Source organism: Panthera onca, chromosome C1 (genome assembly GCF_046562875.1).
Source record: "Panthera onca isolate mPanOnc1 chromosome C1, mPanOnc1 haplotype 2, whole genome shotgun sequence".
Taxonomy (NCBI): domain Eukaryota; kingdom Metazoa; phylum Chordata; class Mammalia; order Carnivora; family Felidae; genus Panthera; species Panthera onca.
In genome coordinates, this window is record NC_138346.1 from 122,198,418 (window position 1) to 122,220,410 (window position 21,993).

General features: G+C 49.9%; 1 protein-coding gene across 1 annotated transcript in view; it reads right to left on the reverse strand.

Moving 5' to 3' along the window:
• Nucleotides 1-275: 275 nt before the first annotated feature.
• The window catches only part of ATP1A1 (ATPase Na+/K+ transporting subunit alpha 1), a 29,720-nt gene continuing 8,002 nt past the window's right edge, over nt 276-21,993 (reverse strand). The window contains exons 2-23 of the mRNA XM_060624710.3: nt 18,841-18,945; nt 18,099-18,158; nt 15,987-16,190; nt 15,209-15,322; nt 14,669-14,803; nt 14,464-14,581; nt 13,751-14,019; nt 13,063-13,261; nt 12,691-12,800; nt 10,678-10,812; nt 9,936-10,128; nt 8,425-8,600; nt 7,274-7,410; nt 6,309-6,459; nt 5,599-5,767; nt 5,323-5,477; nt 4,868-4,991; nt 3,798-3,943; nt 3,548-3,678; nt 3,169-3,270; nt 1,052-1,143; nt 276-638 (exon numbers count right to left, since the gene is read on the reverse strand). Coding sequence (XP_060480693.1) covers nt 610-638; nt 1,052-1,143; nt 3,169-3,270; nt 3,548-3,678; nt 3,798-3,943; nt 4,868-4,991; nt 5,323-5,477; nt 5,599-5,767; nt 6,309-6,459; nt 7,274-7,410; nt 8,425-8,600; nt 9,936-10,128; nt 10,678-10,812; nt 12,691-12,800; nt 13,063-13,261; nt 13,751-14,019; nt 14,464-14,581; nt 14,669-14,803; nt 15,209-15,322; nt 15,987-16,190; nt 18,099-18,158; nt 18,841-18,945 — 3,054 coding nt within the window. The 3' untranslated portion in view covers nt 276-609. The remainder of the gene's footprint in view (nt 639-1,051; nt 1,144-3,168; nt 3,271-3,547; nt 3,679-3,797; nt 3,944-4,867; nt 4,992-5,322; nt 5,478-5,598; nt 5,768-6,308; nt 6,460-7,273; nt 7,411-8,424; nt 8,601-9,935; nt 10,129-10,677; nt 10,813-12,690; nt 12,801-13,062; nt 13,262-13,750; nt 14,020-14,463; nt 14,582-14,668; nt 14,804-15,208; nt 15,323-15,986; nt 16,191-18,098; nt 18,159-18,840; nt 18,946-21,993) is intronic.

Sequence of the window (21,993 nt, forward strand, 5' to 3'; positions counted from 1 at the left end):
CACTCACCCTGAGGTAGGTCCACAAATGTATCTACTCAGAACAAAAGAGCCAGGGCACAAAGTTCCCCCTCAACAGCGGTTCTCAAACTTGAATGGGACTCAGAATCACCTAGACAGCTTTTATACAACCAGAGGACTGGTTAGCTTTGGTTCAGGGGGGTCTGGGTTTGCCATGCCAACAAGTTCCGGGCTGTTGAAGCAGCCAGTACAGGGATGCGCGCAGAGAACCACACTCTGACATCAGGGCCACGAAGGTGATGAGGGCACACGATCGATTCCGTTATAATAGCCATCTTTATTTGTAAAAATCCAGATATAAAATGTATTCTTTCAGTCTTTCCAAGTTTTCCTTTTTACAAAAACAAAAAGGCACATAAAAACCTTCCCCGCTGTCATTCCCGTAGACGGTGTTTGTCAGGCAGCCCTCCCCCCTCCCCCCCCGTATAGCTACATGCTTCATTCCGGGACGTCTCGCTTCCCCCACATGCTTCGGTGCTTTCCTACCAGGGTAGAGTTCCGAATTCCAAGACTGAAGTACACAAAGAGGGCGTGGGGGGTGGGTGCAGGTGCGTGGTAGGATGCTCCACGGCGTGCAGGACACGGGGGGGCCTAGTAGTAGGTTTCCTTCTCTACCCAGCCTATAGGCAGCAAAGAGACAAGACACTTGCAGTAAGTCCTGGCTCTAGGGCACAGTGGGAGAGTGACCTGGGGGTGGGTGACGAAGCCCAGGGTCAGGGGATGGGGGGGTGGGGGGTCACTCAAATTCGGCATTAGACCTCAACTCTCTTTCTTTGTTTTTAGAAAGAACATGTTAATTGGGAAGATGGTTTAGGTTTCTGCCCAACTTTCCACTGGATCGTATTTGGTTTGTAGTCTAAAATATGATCGGTTCTGAAACCTCAATGGAGATCGTGAGGATGGGACTGTAGCGTTGGGCAGTTTGCAGCTGGCTGGTCCAATGGCCTAGGCCGAGCCCAGACACTTCAGAGGAAATAAAAGACACAGAAATACCGCCTCTCCCACAACCCTGCTGAAGGTAAGATGAAATTACCGCCAGGGCGTCGCCTGATGATGAGTTTTCGGACTTCGTCGTACACGAAGATGAGAAGAGAGTAGGGGAAGGCACAGAACCACCAGGTAGGTCTGGAAATAGAATCAGGTACTAATTTATACATGAACACAAGTCAAAGAAAAGAGAAACCACATATCACCCAGGACAGTGGAATAGCCTGGAAGGAGGAGCCAAGTACAATCATGGTTAACTATTGAGCCATTAGCACAGAACACACAGAAAGGTCTTAAGAACAGAATGCTGCTCCCTCTGCCCAGGGCCTGGAGAGGCTGAGGAAACCAGACTGCAGACTTTATGAAGGAATCCCCTTTTACAAATTTGGTTTATAGGGTGAGTTGAGATTTTCTGTTGACCATCCCCCCCAGCAAATGGGCATTTACTTTCTTCCCCTTTCTAAAGTGTTTGAGGAACTTGAGTGTGGTATATATATTATATCTAACGTCCTGGCATCTGAAGATAAAGTACTGCCAGAGTAGATCAGAACCATGTATCCATCCCTTGAATTCAGTCAGCTGGGTGCTGAATCCCAGTGCCAGGGAATGAAAAAAGTTGAGCCCTAATAGAGAACAGAGCTTTGGGAGCCCAGCAGCTGCTGCCACATCCCCAGCCTGGAGACAGGCACCCTGGACAGCCCTGTCAAGGGCCATGCTTTCCTGACTACCAACTCCTGCAGTCAACAGAGGAAGGCGTTCCCAGGGCAGAAGCCTGGCAATCTCTTCTTCCTGGTGCTAGAGGTCTTCCTCCACAGCTAAGAGATGATCTCCTTTGGCTCGGTCGCCCAGAGTAACTGAATCACCTTCCTAATTGGGTAGAACCTGTTGGGAACAAACTCTCTAGGCACAGCAAAAGAGGTCCTGAGGCCCTACTCTATTTCAGTGTGACTCTCCAGGCTTTGAGAGAGCTCGGTGGTTCTCCTGGCCTCCTCTTGACAAACAGTGGGCTCAAGCAGACAGAATTCCCCTCGGACAAGGCCTGCCCCTGTTTTACACCAGCTCTGTGCAGGGTGCTGGGGACACGAAGTCAAACAAGATAGCCCGTGCCTTAAAGATTACAATCTAGGGAGGAGTAGACGTGACCAGTAATACCAAAGAAGGGGTGTACCTGCACATGTCTGAGGGGGGTGAGCTCCAGGGCAATCAGCCCTGAAGGATTACCCAGACTGATGGGGTGGAGGGGGGGGGCGGGGAATATCCTGACCAAGTACATGTGCAGGGGAAGAGAGTATTGAATTCACCTACAGAAACTTGCATGGCTACAAGAGAAGGCTAGAAAGACCGCTTAGACGCTAGTGAGACAGACCCTAGACGCCAGGCCAGCCTTGTACCGAGGATGTCTGCAGTGACAAGATGTCAGTGAGGCCCATGGGGCTTGGCTGGGGTCAATGGAAGGAAGTGTCGGCTATAAGCCAGGTGGGATGGGTCTGAGCGAGGCTGGGGAGACTTCGACATCAAAAGCTCGTGTTGTACAGGGGCCACATTCTGTGCCTTAGCATCTTTTCATCAAATGCAGTCGCTTAACCTCAACCAGTGAGTAGACCCCACCCAACACCCTCTGTTTCTAAAAGTACCAGAATTTTTCACATACAGGGGTTTACCACACAGTCCTTCACTGTGTTTTAAAGAGGCCAGTTTGGTTCTGAGCAAAGACCAGAGGTCAGCTTTCTTTGGTCCCCTCTCCCCATGATCCACTTCAAGCCCGCTTCTCCCACCTCCTTCCTGGGAAGGCAGAGGATTCAGAGGCCCACAACGGCTGGGGCCTGTGGTGGGAACACACAGGGGCTAGGGAAAGCAAATCAAGATCTGAACCTGATCCCCAAACCCCAGGGTACATCTGGTCCACCTCTAATGACAACTGGACTGGCGCCATGGGGCACGCAAGCACTCACGCGGTTGGCCGGTGAGCAATCTGGTACCGTGGTACCAGAGCCCGTTTAGCCAAAGCCTGAGCACTGGCCAGTCCTTCCTGATTTCCAGTCCAGAGGAATTCTGTATGCGCCACCCCCAATTCCTAACAATAGTAGCTACTGGCACACGTCACGAGAGGAAACGCTCCACGTCTATCTCGCACTTTGTGGAGGTGGAAGAGGAGCGACTTACTTGAGGGGGTACATCCTCAGGGCCACGCCCATTCCAGGGCAGTAGGAAAGGAAGGCAGCAAGGGCCGTCTCTTCAAAGAGGCCGAATATTAAGATCTTGTTCCTAAAGAATCAAGGGGAGAGAAAGCTTAAGGACATAAACAGAAGTTTATCTTCGAAAGCCATCCATGCGTCAAAGGGCAGATTGAGGTCTCTGTGTAGGAGCTATACTCAGGAACGTGAGGGCAGATGAAAAAAAAAAAAAAGAAAATCACAATTTGCTTCCTAAATCTCCAAAAGTGAGATTCCAGAAACTGCCATGTGTCAGGTGCCGGGGTTTTGCACGGAGTTGAGAAATCCCCAGACCCCTTGGGTGAGGGCCCCGAGCGTTCCCTACTCACTTCATCCCCTGCTGGAAGACGGAGTTCCTCCGGGTCTTACAGATGACCAGGTCAGCCCACTGCACCACCACGATGCTGACGAAGAAGGCTGTGTGGCAAGTGAACTCCACGATTTTCCTCTGTTCGTACGTCTGGGACACGGAAGGCAGCCAGGTAAGCTCGGCCCGCGGCCCGCACGGCCGGTGGCTGAGTGGCCACCGTCCCCCCCCGGGGGCTGGAGGGTCCTCCCACTGGCCAGACCCGTGCTCACCCACTGCTGCCCGTAGCTGTCCTCTACGTCGTTGATCCAGCGGTCATCCCAGTCCACGCGGAGCCCCAGCAGGTGGGTCGGGAGGAAGCCGTTCTCAGCCAGGATCACGAAGTAAGTGAAGAAGCCTCCCAGCGCCTGGATCATCCCTGCAAGTGCGGAAAAACGCCTTTAACCTGGTCTGGGGCATCTGCACGCACTTCACCTGACTGCCTTCAGGGCGGTCTTGGTCACCAGTTGACAGATGACAGGGAGTATGGAGGACCACAGGAACACGTCCCTCACCCAGCGCCCTCTTCTCTCTTTGAGTCACTTTTCAGAGCTTTAGAAGACGACACACAGGTCTCACTCGGAGACATGTGCCCCCTGCCCCCGGCTCTGACTTCATCATCTGCCTCTACCAGGGCACGGCCTTTCAGGGGAAAATGCTTCCCTATGTTTTAATCTCTGCTACACGGAGACTTTTTTCCCCATCTCCTTTTCCCATATTTGAAATAGTGAACGGGGCACTTTCTGACCCAATCCTCCCCCTCTCCTTCCTTTTCAGGGCCCTTCGCTTCTCCCCTGGCATCTGGTCTCGCCACACTGCCCTGAATTCCCCGGGGCACGTCTCCTCCTATGCTCTGGACCTCCTTAAAATGAGGTCTCCGAGACCACCTGTTAGCTCCACCGGTGGAGCAGAGATCAAGCCCGGTGCGGGGTCACCATGTGGTGGTGACCAGCCAGCCAAACTTTCAAGCTCATGCAACTTCGTCAAAGCCTAACTCTCTATCCAAATCCGTGGCCAGTACTACGTACCCCCGGGAACGACTGCCTCTGAATGACCTGTGCCTGGCAAGCTGAGGGACCGCTGAGCCCAGGCTGAAGAACTACGGTTTCCACTAAGAAGTAACTGGGCAGACAGCAGAAGATTTCTTCTCACTCAAGAGGATTTTGTACAAAAAGCTCCCCTGAGTCTCACACTGGGTCCTGGCTCTTGCTAGATCTGAAGTCCCCCAAAGCAAGCCCCTAGGCCGCCCCCACCACTACAGACGCTCCCTGCTCAGTGCCGGTGTCCGGGGACAGTGGCTCACCGATCTGCCCGTAGGCCATGCTGATCAGCCGCTCGTTCACAAGCTTGTCCGTCTTGGGGTTTCTGGGCTGTCTCTTCATGATGTCGCTCTCAGCTTGCTCGTAAGCCAGGGAGATGGCAGGAACCTGGGGGGGGGGGGGGGGGAGTATAAACGTTGTCAGATACCAGGAAACTGACTTCGTGAACCTTCCTTGCCCTCTCCCTTTTAAAACCGTTCTTTGTACCATGAGATGTTATTACCAGTCCCATCAAAAAAAAAGAAAAAGAATCTTCCCTTTTATATAATGTTGCTCTCTGACAAACAGGCGTTGACAGTTGCCTCGGAGAAGGAGTGAGAACACGGCTTCCCGGAGGCCGTGACGCACACCAGTGTCACTACAGCGAGCCGCCACGGCCTCGTGGGCGCCGGCAAGCAGCCGTGGGTGAGACAGGACCTGAGCTGTGAGAATCACTCACCATGTCCGTGCCCAAGTCAATGCAGAGGATGGTGACGGTCCCCAGTGGTAGTGGAATGTTTGCAATAATAAATATCAGGAAGGGGGTGATCTCTGGAATGTTACTGGTCAGGGTGTAGGCAATGGATTTCTTCAAGTTATCAAAGATCAGACGACCTGGGAACACAAGAGTTTGTTTCACCGTGTGGCTCAAAAGAGATGGGCAGGCTGGAAACGGCTACAGACTGACAGCAACGGGAGGAGTTTCTGGGGGACGATTTACACATACTGCTCTCACCTTCTTCGACTCCAGTCACAATGGACGCAAAGTTGTCATCCAGAAGAATCATGTCGGCAGCTTGCTTAGACACGTCAGAGCCAGCGATCCCCATGGCAACCCCGATGTCTGCCTTCTTCAAGGCTGGAGAGTCATTCACACCATCGCCAGTCACGGCCACGATAGCCCCCTGTCCGAAGAAGGGGGAGGGGTCTGTAAGAGCCACACAGTCCCCGGGCAGAAGTACCCGAGGCGCTACAGACTGTCCCTTTCCTATGGAGACTCTCTGGGGGCTCAGAACCGGCTCAGCCCAAGAAGCCACCCAGCCACTACTCAACAAGAGAATGGAGGAATGATGACAAATCCCTCCTCCCCACCTCCCAGCCCCAACGAGAGCTCCTCAAACGCATGACTTTGGAGAGATCTCTGGAAAACCCCATTCCTTTACAGGTCTTCTCAAGGCGCGGGATGAGAGTCTCTCCTGGCCATTCACAGCCCCAGTGTAGACAGGAGGAGCCTGTACTGCTATTCCAGACAAGTGTGGGGGCTCACACTCTGGGCCACAGTGAAGACGTGTGTTGTAAAGGGCATGGCACTGCTAGACCGTTATCAAGTTCCCCTTCCCTCTGGAGCCACGCCCGGGGCATACACTGGCACACAGACGGTGAGTCTGAGAAAAGCCGGGCCCTGCCGTCACGGAGGTCAGAGCCCGGCCCCGGCTGCCCGCTAACCTGTCTCTGGCAGCCTTCCACGATGATAAGCTTCTGCTGAGGAGAGGTCCTGGCAAACACGATCTCCGTGTGGTACTTCAGAATGTCATCCAGCTGCTCAGAGGTCATGTCCTTCAGGTCGCTTCCGTGGACCACGCAGGCCTTGGCATCTCTAGGATCGGGATAGGAAAAGAGGTCACCCAGTGCTTCGCCAACATGATGCTCGTCATCGAGCGGGGCTGTTCTACGATGCGGAACACTTTGTAAGCAACATAAAGCCAGAGGGAATTTTCCCCATCAGGTGAAAGCGATTCTCTGTGCGGTATTCTACAGGATACAAAGCATCTTCTTATCTATTCCTTCCATTCAAGGATCACAGACACCTGGGGGGCAGCCTGCCTGTCATTTTCCTTTCCTGGTCTTCATAGAAGACGCACTGAAATAAAAGGACCGAATTCTAGACAGTAGAGCAAACCCTCTAATAGCCCCGAAGTAGGTGAAGGGGTCCCAAACTTTAACGAAACATCAAAACAATACTGCTTTATCTCTCATCTAATTTACCGTATTGCCGAATTCTCCATGTTTGACCTACTTGGACAAGTGAGTGTGGCCCTAGAAACTGACTTGCTGCTAGGTTTAGGTGGTATGATCTGCGGTTAACAGTGGGGAATCGGAAGCCCGGCCGCAGAGCATACTTCAGGACGAAGCCTCAGCTTCCCTGCTCTGCCAAGTGGGAATAATAGCTACTTTAATACATTATTGTGCCAAGTGCTTAGAACCGTAAGCACCACCTAGGGGTTGGCCAAAAGGACTCACTCTCAGGGCAACCCTCCCGTGGAAGGACAAGGTTGCCTTCTGGAACCATAGGGGCAATCCCTATTCAGGAGCAAGCCTGGAAGCAAACCATCGGAGACCCAGGCTGATGACTCCCAACTTCCAGCATTTGCACATTCAAGGCAGACCGTGCTTCGAGCTTTCTGCCTCACCTGGGGTTCACCTGGCTCACTGGGATGTTGAGGCGGGCAGCAATGTCTTCCACGGTCTCGTTGCCTTCTGAGATGATGCCCACACCCTTGGCAATGGCTTTGGCCGTGATGGGGTGGTCTCCAGTGACCATTATCACCTGAACAAGAAACAGGACAATTTAGCAAAGGCAGCCGCCAAGCGAAATGACCTCAAAGAGAGTCTTCTGTAAACAGGCACGAGGAAGTATTAAGGATTACTCATCTTGGAAGATCAAAAGGAAAGAATGCAAACTTAAATTGATACAACAGTGACTAACCAAAAATATAAACACAAACGTGTGTTTACAGAAAACTCGGAGCAATAACCAGATTTGATCTTGGTACATGTTCACACAGGATACATGGTATCTGCTTCTCCTTTACACAGTCACATAAAAAACTCAAGCTTACTAAAACTAGCCATGAAAAGAAAGGAAAAAAAAAAAAAGATAAAAATCTGATGCGGATCACACTACAGGCAAAGGTGCCACATACTGCTGGTCAACAATCCCCAAACTGGCCCAATTCGGGAGAGAGGGTAAGTACGTAAAAGGAATTCAAAATGGTGACTGCACTTTTTTGACCCAAGGATTACATTCCGAAAAATATACTTAAGAACGCAATCCGAGTGGTGGGGGAGTAACTTTTCCAAAGCTTTGAGGGGCAGTCTCACTAACGAGAATGAAAAAGTGGAAACAAATCAGAGAGCCGGCACCAAGGGAGACGACGCGCCCCGCGTCGGTGCACCCAAACAACGTTCCGGAGCTTAGGAAGATTCAGAGGACACCGTCCATTAAAAAACCGGTTGACTGAAAGCAGAGAAGACATGCCATGCACTGCCAAGCATTTCAAAATGTAAAACCTTGCTAAGTCGTTTGCTCTTTTTAAATATTACTACGCTTCCATTTCTTTCCCCCAAAATGTGTGTGTGTGTTTTCTTTTAAACCCGCCCGCCATCTACTGATGATACCATTTTAAAACAACTTGGCCCTTTCTGGTGATAACTGAAGTGCTGGAGGTAAGACACTCATCGGCCAGGTGAGAAATCAAGCCGGCCGTGTGGCTCCCGCGGCACCGAGCAGGGCGCCCCGGGGCACTAAAAGCTGATGCCAAGGAGGCACCCTGGGCTCCACCTTAATTCCAGCACTTCGGCATTTGCCCACGGCATCGGGAACAGCAGCCCGAGGAGGATCGATCATGGAGATGAGCCCCACGAAGCAGAGGTTTTCCACAGGGAAATTCACATCATCAGTGTCAAACTGGAAGCCTTCAGGAAACTGTTCGTCTGGCAGATAAAGGTGGCAGAAACCTGCAAGGAGAGCAGGCAGCCCGTGAGGACCTCACTGACCGAACAGGCACAGGACAACAGCAGCTGGCTAGTCAGACAGTCCGCCTCCGGCTCCGTATATAGTGGGAATTATTTTTTTATAACAGAATGAGGCTTTATTTAACCTTTATGAATGATGGGGAATCATCGGAAGACAAAACATGCGAATGACAGAATCCATCATCAAGCCTCAAAGGAAGAGGCATTGTCCAATGTGGAGGAGACAGGTGAGCCCCAGGATTTCAGGTTTCTAGACCCGCCCGCTCAGGTACTCAGATTTGGCAAAGCATGTAATTATTGGTCTCTGCTTCCTTTTTAAAAAAATTTTTTTTGTTAATGTTTATTTACTTTCGAGAGAGAGAGAGAGAAAGAGAGAGGGAGAGAGCGTGAGTGGAGGAGGGGCAGAGAGAGGAGATAGAATCCAAAGCAGGCTGCAGGCTTTGAGCTGTCAGCACGGAGGTTGACGTGGGGCTCAAACCCACAAACCGTGAGATCATGACCTGAGCCAAAGTTGGACGCTTAATCAACTGAACCACCCAGGTGCCTCATCTGCTTCCTTTTTTAGGAAAAAAAAGAAAAAATCGAGCCCACATCTCTGCTCGCTATTCCTTTAGTATTACTGAGCACCAGGGTATGTTAAGAAAGACACCTCAAAATTAGATGAAGGAGAAGGTATGAACCAGAGTATGGAACTAGACAATCAGTTCTGAGTAACTAAGCTAAGGAGAACAGGAAGAATTACATAAGGAACTTTCATCTGTCCACCTCCAAAATATCACAAATGCCACCGTTTCAGTTACATTATACAATCAGTGAAACGTCCTTCTGATCTGCACCGGCTCTGATGTGGTAGGAAGGACAGGCAGCATCCTAGGTGAAAAGTTTACCGTTAATCTAATTTGTGAGCTGACGCATAAGCTCTGGTGTAAACGCACAACCATTCTGTGCCAGTCAGTAAACGGTTTTATTCTGGAAGCCCTGGCAATTCATTTTAATTTCATTAAGTTTGTAGGTCAGGGTCATGGCAACAAAAGTTTGATAATGAAGCTCTTCTCCCCGATCTTTCTTCCCCGGGCAAACAGAACTGACCAGCATGAGACCAAAGGTCTAAGTACGGATCAGAAGCAAACCAGCAGGAATTTGCTGCTCACGGGCCCAATGCACCAAACATTTCCCCAGCCCAACCCTTGCGGTTTTCAGAACAAGGGGGAGGGGGCAGATCGAGGAGGAGGATTCCTCCCGAAAGGCTTCGGGGAGGTCAGCACAACGTGCAGACGCAGACCGGACGGGTGGCCGTGCCGCCGGCTGCCCACTTACCTAGCACACGCTCTCCGAGGCCACCTAGCTCCAGGTAGGCGTTCTGAAAGGCGTCCTTCAGCTCCTCATCTAGGGGCTGCTCCTTGCCGTGCAGGAGGATGGAGCTACAGCGGTCCAGGATCCTCTCCGGGGCGCCCTTCATCACCAGCAGGTGCCGGGGCTCAGACGTGTTGGGGTTCTTATGGATAGACAGCTATAAAGGATAGTGGAGACGTGAACGCCAGGTGGCTGGGCGTCGTTGGCCCGAATGAGGAGCACAGCTCACTTGCTCCTGGGTATCGGTCATGAAAACCACCAAGACTTCCTACATCTGAACTTTTGGGGTCTCCCACCTTGTAGCCTGCTTTGAATGCTACCAAAAAAGCAAGCATAGTGACCCAGCCCGAAATCCCTGGCACGGGTTCGTATCTAAAGCTTTCCTGAAGGGACAGTGGCAACAACGATGGGCACATCCTTGGACACCCAGCCCCCTCCCCACCCGCCCCCTCCAAACCCTTAGTAAGTATCCCAGAGAGCCCCAAACATTTTAGGGGAGGTTTCATTTAGCCTAATGATACGCAAATAGATTAGCACTTTCTATACGCAGCCTGGGGTAAAACTTAAAAGCTTTCATGAAGTTTGAATAGTTCGGTTTTAGGAAGCGTGGAAGCTTGTGACATTTCAGAAAGGTCAAACAGCCCTTCTTCCAGCTCCCGTGCCTCCCCGCCCACCCCCTCGCCCACCCGCACCGACGCCAGGTGACCTGGTACTTGTTGGTGGAGTTGAAGGGTATCTCCACGATTTTGGTGTATCTGTCTCTCATCTCCTTCACAGAGCCACAGCACAGCTCAATGCATTTCAAGAGCGCGGACTCCGAGGCGTCGCCTGCAACTGCCCGCTGTGAACGCAGACATCATTCTTAATTAGCCTGAAACGCTTCACCCAGGCACCACGGAAAACTCGGTGTAACCCGGATGTACTCTGCTCGTGTCAGAAGTGGAGGACCGGGCGGGCGAGGCAGAAGCAGTGCTGTTGGCAGGGACGGACCTCCCTGTGCTCAGAACCCCCGCCGGTCACAGCCCTTCAGACACACACCCTAGCTGCCTCCTCCCGTCAGCCCTCCTTCGTCATCCCATATCCGGCTTCTGGTAGAAAAGGGGTGCCTCGAGGGGTCCCCCACCCTGGGGAAGACCATAACACACGCTTCCAACCTACTTTAGCCTTTTTTTTTATCTTCCCCTGTTGCAAAGTCTCAAAGCCAACACTATTCCCAAACACATATTTCTGGTTATGAATCTGCAAATACCAAGTGAGAATCCAAATATTTACAGCACCTCCAATGTAAAAGAAAATCCCTTAGGTGCGTTCCCAGGACTGGGGGCAAACTGTGTCAAGGGCAAAACAGAGAGCTTTAAACATAATTCAACTGTGCAAAATTATCTGGGCCTGAATGGTGTGAACTGAAAGCTATTATTAGCTCCAACAGTCCTATAATCAGCTAACATCTTAAGTTCAAGACCACACTTGAGGTAACACATACTTCTTTCTTGTGATATACTACGACACATGTATGCTTTGACACACTACGAACATTTGGACTTGTAGCCAACTTTTATATAAATACTTCAGAACTCGGGATGTACAGGACTGCACATACAAGTGTAGCCTCGTTTAAGAAGAAAGGTAGTCAGGTTTGGTAGGAAATGTGAAATAAGTGGGATCATTTTTAATAAAGGCCAGTTAGTAAAGCTGAACAGGACTGCGTGCCTTTTGTGGGGGGCAACCCCTGAAATACTCAGAAATACACCCCATGCTCCCTTTTCTGGCACTTTTAAACTGGGAGAGGTCTGATACCTGTTGAGTTCTAAGCTCAAAGCCTACAAAATTTCCACTGTGACGCAAGGAAATACAGGAGGCAGGCATCTCAAAGTTTTATCCCAGGAGAAACACCCCTCTCCCCAAATCGACATCAATTCAATGCCAAGAACATCTCCCTTAAAGGACAAAGGGGTCCTATCTTCACAGTGGAAGCCATCTCTGTTCCACCTAAGTGAGCTTTATCCTCTTTGACAGCTTGGTTCCCCCTCACCCCCCCCTCCCCCCCCGGAAACACCCCAGGCAGCCTCACTGAAAACAGGCGAGCCCGGGGGGCCTTGCACATGCCTTCCTCATCCTACCAACCCCATGCTCGGCTCGTGACCTTTCTGAGGCTGTGTCTCCACTGGGCAGCACAGTGAAATCACAGCCATTTCCCAATTCCCATGGATTCCATGAGGCTGAGCTTAGTTCTGCATCATCAGTAAGCAAGCGAAGAACAAATAAGATAAGAGAAAGAGCTGAGCTATTTTAAGAAAACACACGGCTTAAGGGATTTATTGGAATCTAGTGTATCCCGATATGCAAATGCAATCATCCAGTCACAGAAGCAGCCCCTCCCTCCCTGCTAAGTTAGGTGACACTGTAGAGGAAGAGTGGATTTTGTTCGTTTTTTCACAGTGAAGACTGCCTCCCACCTCTGGTCGGTTTTGACCCTAAGTCCCTCTTCTCTAACCTCTCTGAACCACAGGGTAACCAAGGGAATTCCGGATCCACAGGCAATACAAGCTACACACAGCAAAGCATCACACGGGCCATTCCGAGTGTCGCACGAGGAACGGTTGCGTTACGGAACACAAAGGTCACGCGCTATTAAGGAGAACACTCTCGGGGGAGGTCTCGGGTGGTATCTACACCCCCGCAAAGCAGCCTCACCGCTAACAGGAACTTCTGGGCATACCTTGAGGATAGGCAGGTTTTCCTGGTTAGCCTGAAACACCGCCCTGTTACAAAGACCCGCGATCCTGGACAGAGCGAGCCAGGTGGCTGAACTCTTGTCGAACGACACACCTGACAGAGGCAAGGAAACAAGAGAGGAAAATCACGCATTCAACTTTGTACGCAAGTCCCATAAAAGGTGAAATGATGACGTCTCCTTTCCCAAGTAATGAACTCATCAGGCTTTTGGGCAAAGTCAAGAAAAGTCTAAAACCCATGCCCACGACTCCTTACCTAACAGTAAAAAAACTAAAACCAACAACCACTTAAAAAAAAAAAAAGAAGCCATGTGAACAGGTGGGGCCAAAGCGTGGGGCGGCCCCCCTGCACCTACCGCTCTGATTCTCTGTCGTGTCGGCTTCGTGGATCTGATTGTCGAACCACATGTGGGCCACTGTCATCCGGTTCTGGGTGAGAGTTCCAGTTTTATCCGAGCAGATGGTGGACGTAGACCCCAAGGTCTCCACGGCTTCTAAGTTCTTCACCAAGCAGTTTTTCCTCGCCATGCGTTTGGCAGTGAGGGTCAGACATACCTAAACACCAGGAGGAAGCAGAGGACTTCAATCTCGACCAGGAGGGAGTCTTACACCAACTCTGGCTACATCCTAATACGGAAGAAGTTTGTCTGAAGTTAAACCTCTCCAGCCATCCTGTGAAATGCGAATTGTCACAAGACCACGTACAGAGAGGGCTTTCTCTCTCCCCCCAATAAAGCAATAGATGAAGTGAAAACAACTAGGATTTACCACACTGTAGTTCTCCCACTCACCCCCAAATTCTTCGTTACACTGTTGTGGGTCATGTGGTAAGGCCGAAACGTATGCTTTGGGACTACTATCTCCCACGGAAAACCATGCCGAGGCCTTCTCGCTGTCTAACCCTACCATGTGGCTCTGAAGAAAAACTATACACACACACGTACGATCAGACATGTGGTCGGCAGCCGCTCTGGAGAGGGCAGGGGAGGAGTCTCACATGCAAGCTGGTCTAAGAGAGAACGTCGCCTTCCCCAAGCTGCTCACCGTGACAGTGGCCAGCAAACCCTCTGGCACGTTGGCTACAATGATACCGATGAGAAAGATGACGGCCTCGAGCCAGGTGTACTCAAGGATCAGAGAAAGAATGAAGAAGGACACACCCAGGAACACAGCCACACCCGTGATGATGTGGATAAAATGTTCAATTTCGGCAGCGATGGGGGTCTGGCCGCCTTCCAGCCCGGACGCGAGTGTTGCGATTCTTCCCATCACCGTGCGATCCCCAGTGTACACGACAATGCCACGTGCGGTGCCTTAAACGAGAGAGGGAGGGGGAGTTGGATATACCTCGCTTCACCAACGAGGTCACGGAATCTGCGCGGTTACCTGGCACGGTTAAGAGAGAGACACAAGCCACACACGTTTTTAAGGGCTCGCTCTTTGGTGGGGGGTACGCTGTTTCACAGACCGGCAGAGGGCTTTCTATCCATGAGCAGAACAGCTCCAAAGTCCATGCCAGCCTAGCATGGCCAACAGGAGATGTGTGCTGGGGGTGGGGGAGCAGGACAGACCGCCCACAGGCTTCCTGAACCTTCCTGCCAGCGAGTGAACCGCATCTGCTGTGCTTGACCACAGGGGTCAGACACGGAGCCAATAAAGCAAGAAGAGAGACGACGTCTCTGGCTTTTGCCGTTGTGGCGAATGCCCGAGACAGACACCGTGCTGCGGATATGAACGGGGGCCTCCAAAGGGCCTACCTTCCACACAGTTGGTTGAAAAGAAGGCGATGTTCCTCGTCTCCAGGGGGTTTTCATTTGTGAAGTCCGGAGACCTGGTCTGGGGCTCTGATTCGCCAGTGAGCGAGGAGTTGTCCACCTGCCCGCGAGACGGGAGGGCTGTGTGAGCGCACACGGGGCCGCCCCACGCACCCCGCCCGAGCCGCGCGGGCCCCGCTGAACCCACCTTGCAGCCGTTGGCAGATATGATTCTGAGATCGGCAGGGATTCGGTCTCCTCCTTTCACTTCCACCAGATCCCCGACTACAACCTCCTCGGCATTGATGCTCATTTTCTCACCGTTTCGAATCACAAGGGCTTGCTTTAGAGGCAGAAAAGTTGACAGCGTTCAGTCAGAGAAAAGCGACTACCGACAAGGGCAGGGTGGTGGTCACACAAGAAAGCCAAATTAGAAAATGATCGCTGATGTGAATTATCCGAGTGCATGACGAAGATTGCTGATCTTTCTATTTATACAAGCTATAAAATCTCGCTCATCTGGAGGTGGCTCTCTTGTCCCCCTCGGGTGCTCTGTCAGGGTATGCTCAGAAGGAAGGCCATCACTTCCTGCCGGGGGTCTAAGAACAGGTGTGGTTTTGGGTCGGCGGGGGGCAGGGGGGGTTGGTTTCCCTTTCTCTGACGGAGTCACTAAGTACTCGGGAGCCTTAGCCTCACACTAGTTCACACCCGTGGGGCTGCCAATGGGGAAAGACCAAGCAGCAGGTACCTGAGGGACCATGTTTTTGAAGGATTCCATAATCTTTGAACTTTTAGCCTCTTGATAGTAGGAGAAACACCCAGTTATGATGACGACAGCGGAGAGGACCACGCCAAGATACAGCTGGAAGGGAACACACAGGTTAGAACCGCGGGCTCTCCGTAAGGAGCCGCGAACATTCAGGTAGTTCTTGACTGAATACAAAACAAATCTGTAACAGAGAGGTCAAGGCTTCAGGAATTATCCAATACAGAACTCGTGTCTTCACATTCAGCTTCCCAGAGACTGTGTACAGGAGTGCCAGAAATGGGGTCCCAGGGACTCGGTCGCTCCACCTCGACAGACTTTTGAAAATCTTTTAGGTGAATCAGTTTCTCCCATTTTATGAAGACAAACATGTTTCTGAAACAACGTGTGACTTCTGAGGGATGGCCACCACCCATCTCTGGACGTGCATTATGTGCCAACATTAAAGGCTGTGCTCTGCCGTGTGAGTGGCAGCCGGACCCGGGCCGGGACCTGGGCAGAGCCGCCCTGTCACAGCAGCGACATGCAGGATGGACCTCCAGCCCAGAAGAGCATCTAGAGGGCCGGAGCTGGAGGGAGAAACCACAAATGAAGAAGAATGGATGGGCCTTGACGGCCCCAGTTGCTAACCCTGCTTTTCCCTCGTGCTTAAAAAACATCAGCCAACCAGCGGTAACCGGTGGAAAACTGGCGGGTGGCAAAGACCAGGAGAATACTTTGTGCACACTTTGTCATCTAAGTTAGGAACTACAGAACTCACATTATCATTTTGAGGTTCCTCTTCTGTGGCGGCCTGGATGCCGTAAGCTAAGAAACAAAGAATCGCTCCAATCCACAGCAACATTGAGAACCCGCCAAACAGTTGCCGACAGAACTTGACCCATTCGGGAGTGGTGGGAGGTGGGGTGAGGGCGTTGGGGCCGTCTCGGGCCAGGATCTCAGCAGCTCGAGCGGTTGTTAAGCCCTGAGAAGCAAAGGGATGGATACACGTAAGACACCCTGCCCCGGCCCTTACAAGAGAATATACCCACCTGATAGCTGGAGAACTTCGATAATGGGTTCAGGAGGAAACCAAATTCCCCAAGCTACAGAGCCTGTAAAACCCGGCCAGTTCTGATGAGGACTCCCCCCATCCCTCCTCCCGCCCCGGGCCAGGCACGGCTGCCCAAGGAAGGTTCCGGAGGACCCCACAACATCCACACTGAAATTCGTTTTAAACTGGTCCATGAACAAATCTGAATCCAGTCTGATCTCTTCTAAATTTAGATAAGGGACTCATGCCAAACTGCATTTTTACCAAAAAGATAGAGTAATATTAATTCATAAATTCATTTATTTTTTTAAAGTGTATTTATTTTGAGGGGGAGAGAGCACATGCATAAGAGCAGGGGAGGGGCAGAGAGAGAGAGAGAGAGAGAGAGAGAGAGAGAGAGAATCCTAAGCAACAGCGTGGAGGCCAACACAGTGCTCAAACTCACAAACCTCGAGATCATGACCTGAGCTGAGATCAAGAGTCGGATGCTTAACTGACTGAGCCACCCAGGCACCCCAACTCCTTGATTCAGTTTTACAAATTAAGAGCTTCTGAGTTTTTTTTGCATTATTGAATCTGTCAGGGAGGGGAAGACAGAAAGCCTCTATAAACAAAAAAGGAAAAAAAAAATCTCTGTGGGAATCCAACCTGTTAGTGGTTAACAGCCAAGTTTTAAATAAAGAACTTTATTCTTTGGATGGCAACTGACACAGGGTCTGGCTGGAGAGGGTTCATGTAGGTGCACGGTCTAGCTAACCCCCAGGCAAGTTGCCAGTTTAGAAGTATTCACTGGAAAAACCCATTGTTACTCAAGGCCTTACGCTTCTTTAAATAGGCCTTAAAACACATGGGACAGCAGACAGGAGATAAAAGGCTACCATTACAAAATCTCGTATTATCAAAATGCCCAAGTCAGAAGAAAAGAAAAAAAAAAAAAAAAAAAAAAAGACACAAAGCTAATTTCTGCCCAAAGTGTCTGTTAACTACGTAGTTTGTGTCCACATTATTTTAAATATCTGAATTCCCTAAGGAGTACGGGGACCAGGGAAAAGAAAACCAAGAAGTTAAGGGGAAACAAGGACTCAGTTAGGACCTTCCTCTGCCTCATGTTCCCATGTGACCCCACCCCACCCCACCCCACCCAGACAGCACCACTCAGCATCAGAGTGCTCTCCCGGTGCCAGGCGCTGAATCCAGAGCCTCGCCTGAATTCTCACAACAACCCTTTTAAGGTGTCATTGAAAGTGAGGTGATGAGGGGCGCCTGGGTGGCTCAGTCTTCAGCGTCCGACTTCGGCTCAGGTCACGATCTCACGGTCCGTGAGTTCGAGCCCCACGTCGGGCTCTGTGCGGACAGCTCAGGGCCTGGAGCCTGCTTCGGATTCTGTGTCTCCCTCTCTCTCTGCCCCTCCCCCGCCCGTGCTCTGTGTCTCTCTCTCACACTGCAATGAACTCACTAGTAGAAGGACAAAAGATGAAGTACTGGAGGGTCAACTGTTCAACTCCATTTCGTAAATGTAGAAAAATGGAGAAAAAGATTTGTGATCAAGGGCCGGGGAACGCGCGGCTGTGGAGTCATTCAGGATCAAATCCTGGTGCTTTCCCTGACTGGATCTCACCTGTTACCAAGTGGGGAAAATAACATCTACTTTCAAAGTTTCGTGGGGAAACAAGGTACTGAAGAAACACATAAAAACCCAAGCTCTGCATGTCGCACAGCAGATACTCGGATGGTGCCTGTCATCACTGTCTTCCCAGGGTCCCCAGGGTTACGCCCAGGACACAGAGGAGATGCCACAGGGACACGTGAGACTCTGTACAAGTTGGAAATTCAACATACTCGGCTCAGGTCTGTTCCATATTTACGGTGAAGTTCGTCAAGGCTAAGTTTATGGTCATCCTAAGGAAAAACAGAAACAGAAGACTTAAACACTGTACCAGAAAAAAAAGATTGGGGTGAAGCATTCATGGGCTCATTGCTGCTACTAAGCTCCGAAAACGGGCTTTTCTCCGGTGCAGAAGGCGATATACGTCTCTCACCGCGGCCTGATGGATCTGCCACCACACAGCTGTGCGCCGAGCGCCCGTCACCAGAGGACAGAGACAGCTGTGGCGTGAAGTCCCTAGGTGCCCGCCACATCACTTCAGAAAACCCCATCAGTCCTGGAGCTCGAGGAAAACCTTGCTTGCCTTCTCTGATGACCAGGGAGGTTCTAGCCAGCCTGTGTCTGTGGAAGCCTCCAGAGCCCAGAAGGTCGGAGGTTCCCTGGGTTTGGTATAATCCAGAAATAGAGAAAAGCAAAGGCCCATGATGTATCAACCACACTTCCTTCTGTGCACCTTTGGCTAGGCCAGGGTGCCTGGATAACTCTTCCAACCCTGTAACAGCCTGGAAAAATGGAAATTTTCCATACTGACCTCTATAGTTCGGTAAGGTCTGTATAATGACTGCTTTCCTTTTAAAATAAAGCCAAGTCTCTGACTGAAATGACTCGGGGTGGGGGGGGGGGGAGTGGGAAGATCATACAACAAAAATGATACAAGTAATTTTTAAGGAGAACGAAAAGCATCCTAATACTTACCATAGAAACTTCTTTCTTCAATTCATCCATATCCCTCTCTTTCTTGGCCTTCTTTTTGTCGCCATGCTCTGAAACAGCCGCAGGTTCATATTTATCACGTCCAACCTACCAAAGAATGTGGGAAAGTGTGGTTGTGCATTATGAACGAACAGAAGATTCTGGGGCAAGGGATTTCGGCATTTTTTAGGGCAGCCATCATTCTGAATAGTCAACGGGATGATAATCATGGAAACGTACTGCTTACATGACATCCTAAACAAAAGCAACGGTCCTAAGCTCAAGATGTGCCATCCGCGCCCAAGGGCAGTAAGACCAGTGAAGTCACGGCAACCACGGGATGGTCCGGCCAGTCACTTCCATTTGGGGTGAATAGGGAGGGGCCTGCGCTATCAAAATCTCTATCCCACAGCCTTCCACCTTCCCCACTGCAAGAATGAAATCACCTTTCCATTATTAACTTAGGAGTATCATGCTCAGGCCTTTGCATTCTGAGCAGAAGAGTCTGAGTTAGAATCCGCACTCTACCACTCACTATGGAACCTGGGGTCGGTCACTGACTCTTGCTGGAGCTTCAAGTTTTTCTTCCACAGCATGGAGAGAATAGCGCCAACCTCCATTTCTGGAAGAACCAAATGCTAACTTAAACAAAACACCTAAATGCTAAGTTGCTTTTGTTATTATGCTCAAATTCTTAGATTTGCAAAGAAGTCATTAAATATCGAATTTAAGTTCTTTCAGGGCTTACATCAGAACACCGACCTTTCCAAAATCTAATCAAAAGCCATCCTAAGAATCCTTGAAATTATTAAAAAAAAAAAAAAAAAAAAAGAGTTCTTACCCCCAATCTACAGCCTGAAAATAAACCCCCCGAAAGAAAGTCACTGGAAATGTTTTGACATAAGCAGCGTGTAGGAAAAGCATGTGCGTTAGCACACAATTCACAGGATCCACCCACGCCTCCGGAAAACTGGAACAATTTTTAGAGAAAATGTTGATTCTATAGTTTAAATTTAGATTGTTCCACACACCCCTCCCCCCACTCCATTTAACATGCTTGAGCTTATCTGCACAAAGCCTGAACCTGGTGCTCCAGAGCTCAGTCTGTGGAGAAGGGGCGCCCCCCCCACCCCCTGCTCAGACACCCCAACCCCACACATTGCCTCCCACCAACCACCACCCCCTAAGAAGGGCAGGGGAAGGAGATATTAGCATTTTTCTTCAAACAGATGCGGGGTGGTGCTGTTAACTATTATTCTGTGGCTCTCCCTTACTCAGTTCTAACTCTACCAGCCACTGAAGAATTAAGTGGGAACTGGTGTCCGGATCAACATTTTACTGGGCTAAAAATCAAATTAAAAAAAAAAAAAAAATCAAAGGGGGGGAATAGGTGTATTTCAGTCGCAGCTAAGACGGTGGCGACTAAATACACGTTCGCTTGAATTTGAAAACACCCTCTTCTCAAGGCTCTAAAGCGAAGTCCTGCCCCAAATGGGCTGGTGTCGCCCACAAGCAAGGACGTTTATGTCATTCACGTGGTTCAACTCCGGTGGTCACTTCTGCAGTGTTCCTTGACTAACTTCTTCTTCCAACAGAGTGGAGTTCTTTTGTTTCTATCTTATCTGTGAAGAATGAAGCAGGTCTAAAGATAGTCAACATTCTTGAAATTCTCTCCACTGTGGAGCAACCACATTTGTAAGTGCCTCTTTGCACAGGGCCCCTGGTGCCAGGGATAAAATGGAAAATAATCACACACACTGAAAGCAAATAAAACAAAAAGAAAGGACAGGGCCACCACCAGGCAAGAACCACAGTCTGCATTGGGATTTCTTTTACATATTTCATGGGAAAGCTCAACACTTAAAAATCATTTTGAAGGCATTGACTAGGGAATCTCTAAAAGGCTATGTGGCCGGTTTGTAGCATTGATTTTTAAAATATACTTCACAAATTCTCTTTTACGCAAGGGAATATCATTAAAATAAGTTTAATTTCAGAATATGAAAACCAGCCCCCACCTCCCACTCCTCCAACCCCACTGGGATGTCCATGGAATACTGGCATTTCTGCAGGATCTTGACTTTTTTTTTTCCCATTTGAGGTGTTAAAAAATAAAATTGTGTAACTTTAAGAATAACAAATAAATATATAAAAATCCGAGTTAAAATCCCTCTGCCTTACCACCTATATGCTTTCGCCTCGGACTTTCAACATTTTCCGTTCCCAAAGAGGGAGAGAGACTGATTGGAGAGCGAGGCCCCAGACAGATTCCCAAGCTGTATCCCTATTTACAAAGTATGTTGCCTCCAGCCTCGCAATTATCAATGGTTAAGTGAGCTGGGAGTTTCATTTCCTACTAGCCACCCCCTCCCCTTCCTCACCAATTCATGCTATACAGGGCATAGTTTTAAATGAGGATATTTGTGAAAAGAGACATGGGAAGTATCATTATGTGAAATTTCTCTTCCTTCGCGATTTTAAGTATTGCCTATTGAAAAGTTTGTCCAGAAGACCAGATGGCTTCGACAGTGTGGTTCTTCCAATAAAACAATGATTTAATACTAGCTTATTGTGACAGGAACTAAACATTCCTGAAGTCCCCATGGGTCTCAATTATCACAGATTCAAAGCAGAAAAAAAATCTGTGTGCGTAGGTGCGTGTACATGTGTGTCTGGGGGCAAGGAGTGCAGGGTGGGATAGGGGAACAATGCTAAAAATGGGGGAGATGGGGCATCTGGGTGGCTCCATCCATTAAGCGTCCAACTTTGGCTCAGGTCATGATCTCACAGTATGTGGGTTCGAGCCCCGCGTCTGGCTCTGTGCTGACAGCTCAGAGCCTGGAGCCTGCTTCGGATTCCGTGTCTCCCTCTATGTCCTTCCCCAGCTCATGCTCTCTCTCTCTCTCTCTCAAAAATAAATATTAAAAAAATTTTTTTAAAAAGGGAAGACTGACTAAAAAAACCCCCAAAGGAACTTTATAAAGGGATATAAATTTAAAAAAAGGGGAGGGAGACAGCATTTTCTTTACTTTTTAAAAACATTTGGGGAAAACATAGGTTATGGCAAGGGAGAGAGAATGAGAAACGTGGTTTCCCCAGTCAGTTGACTCTAGGAACCTGCCCACTCTTACTTCCTACTTCTTCAATTACAAAACT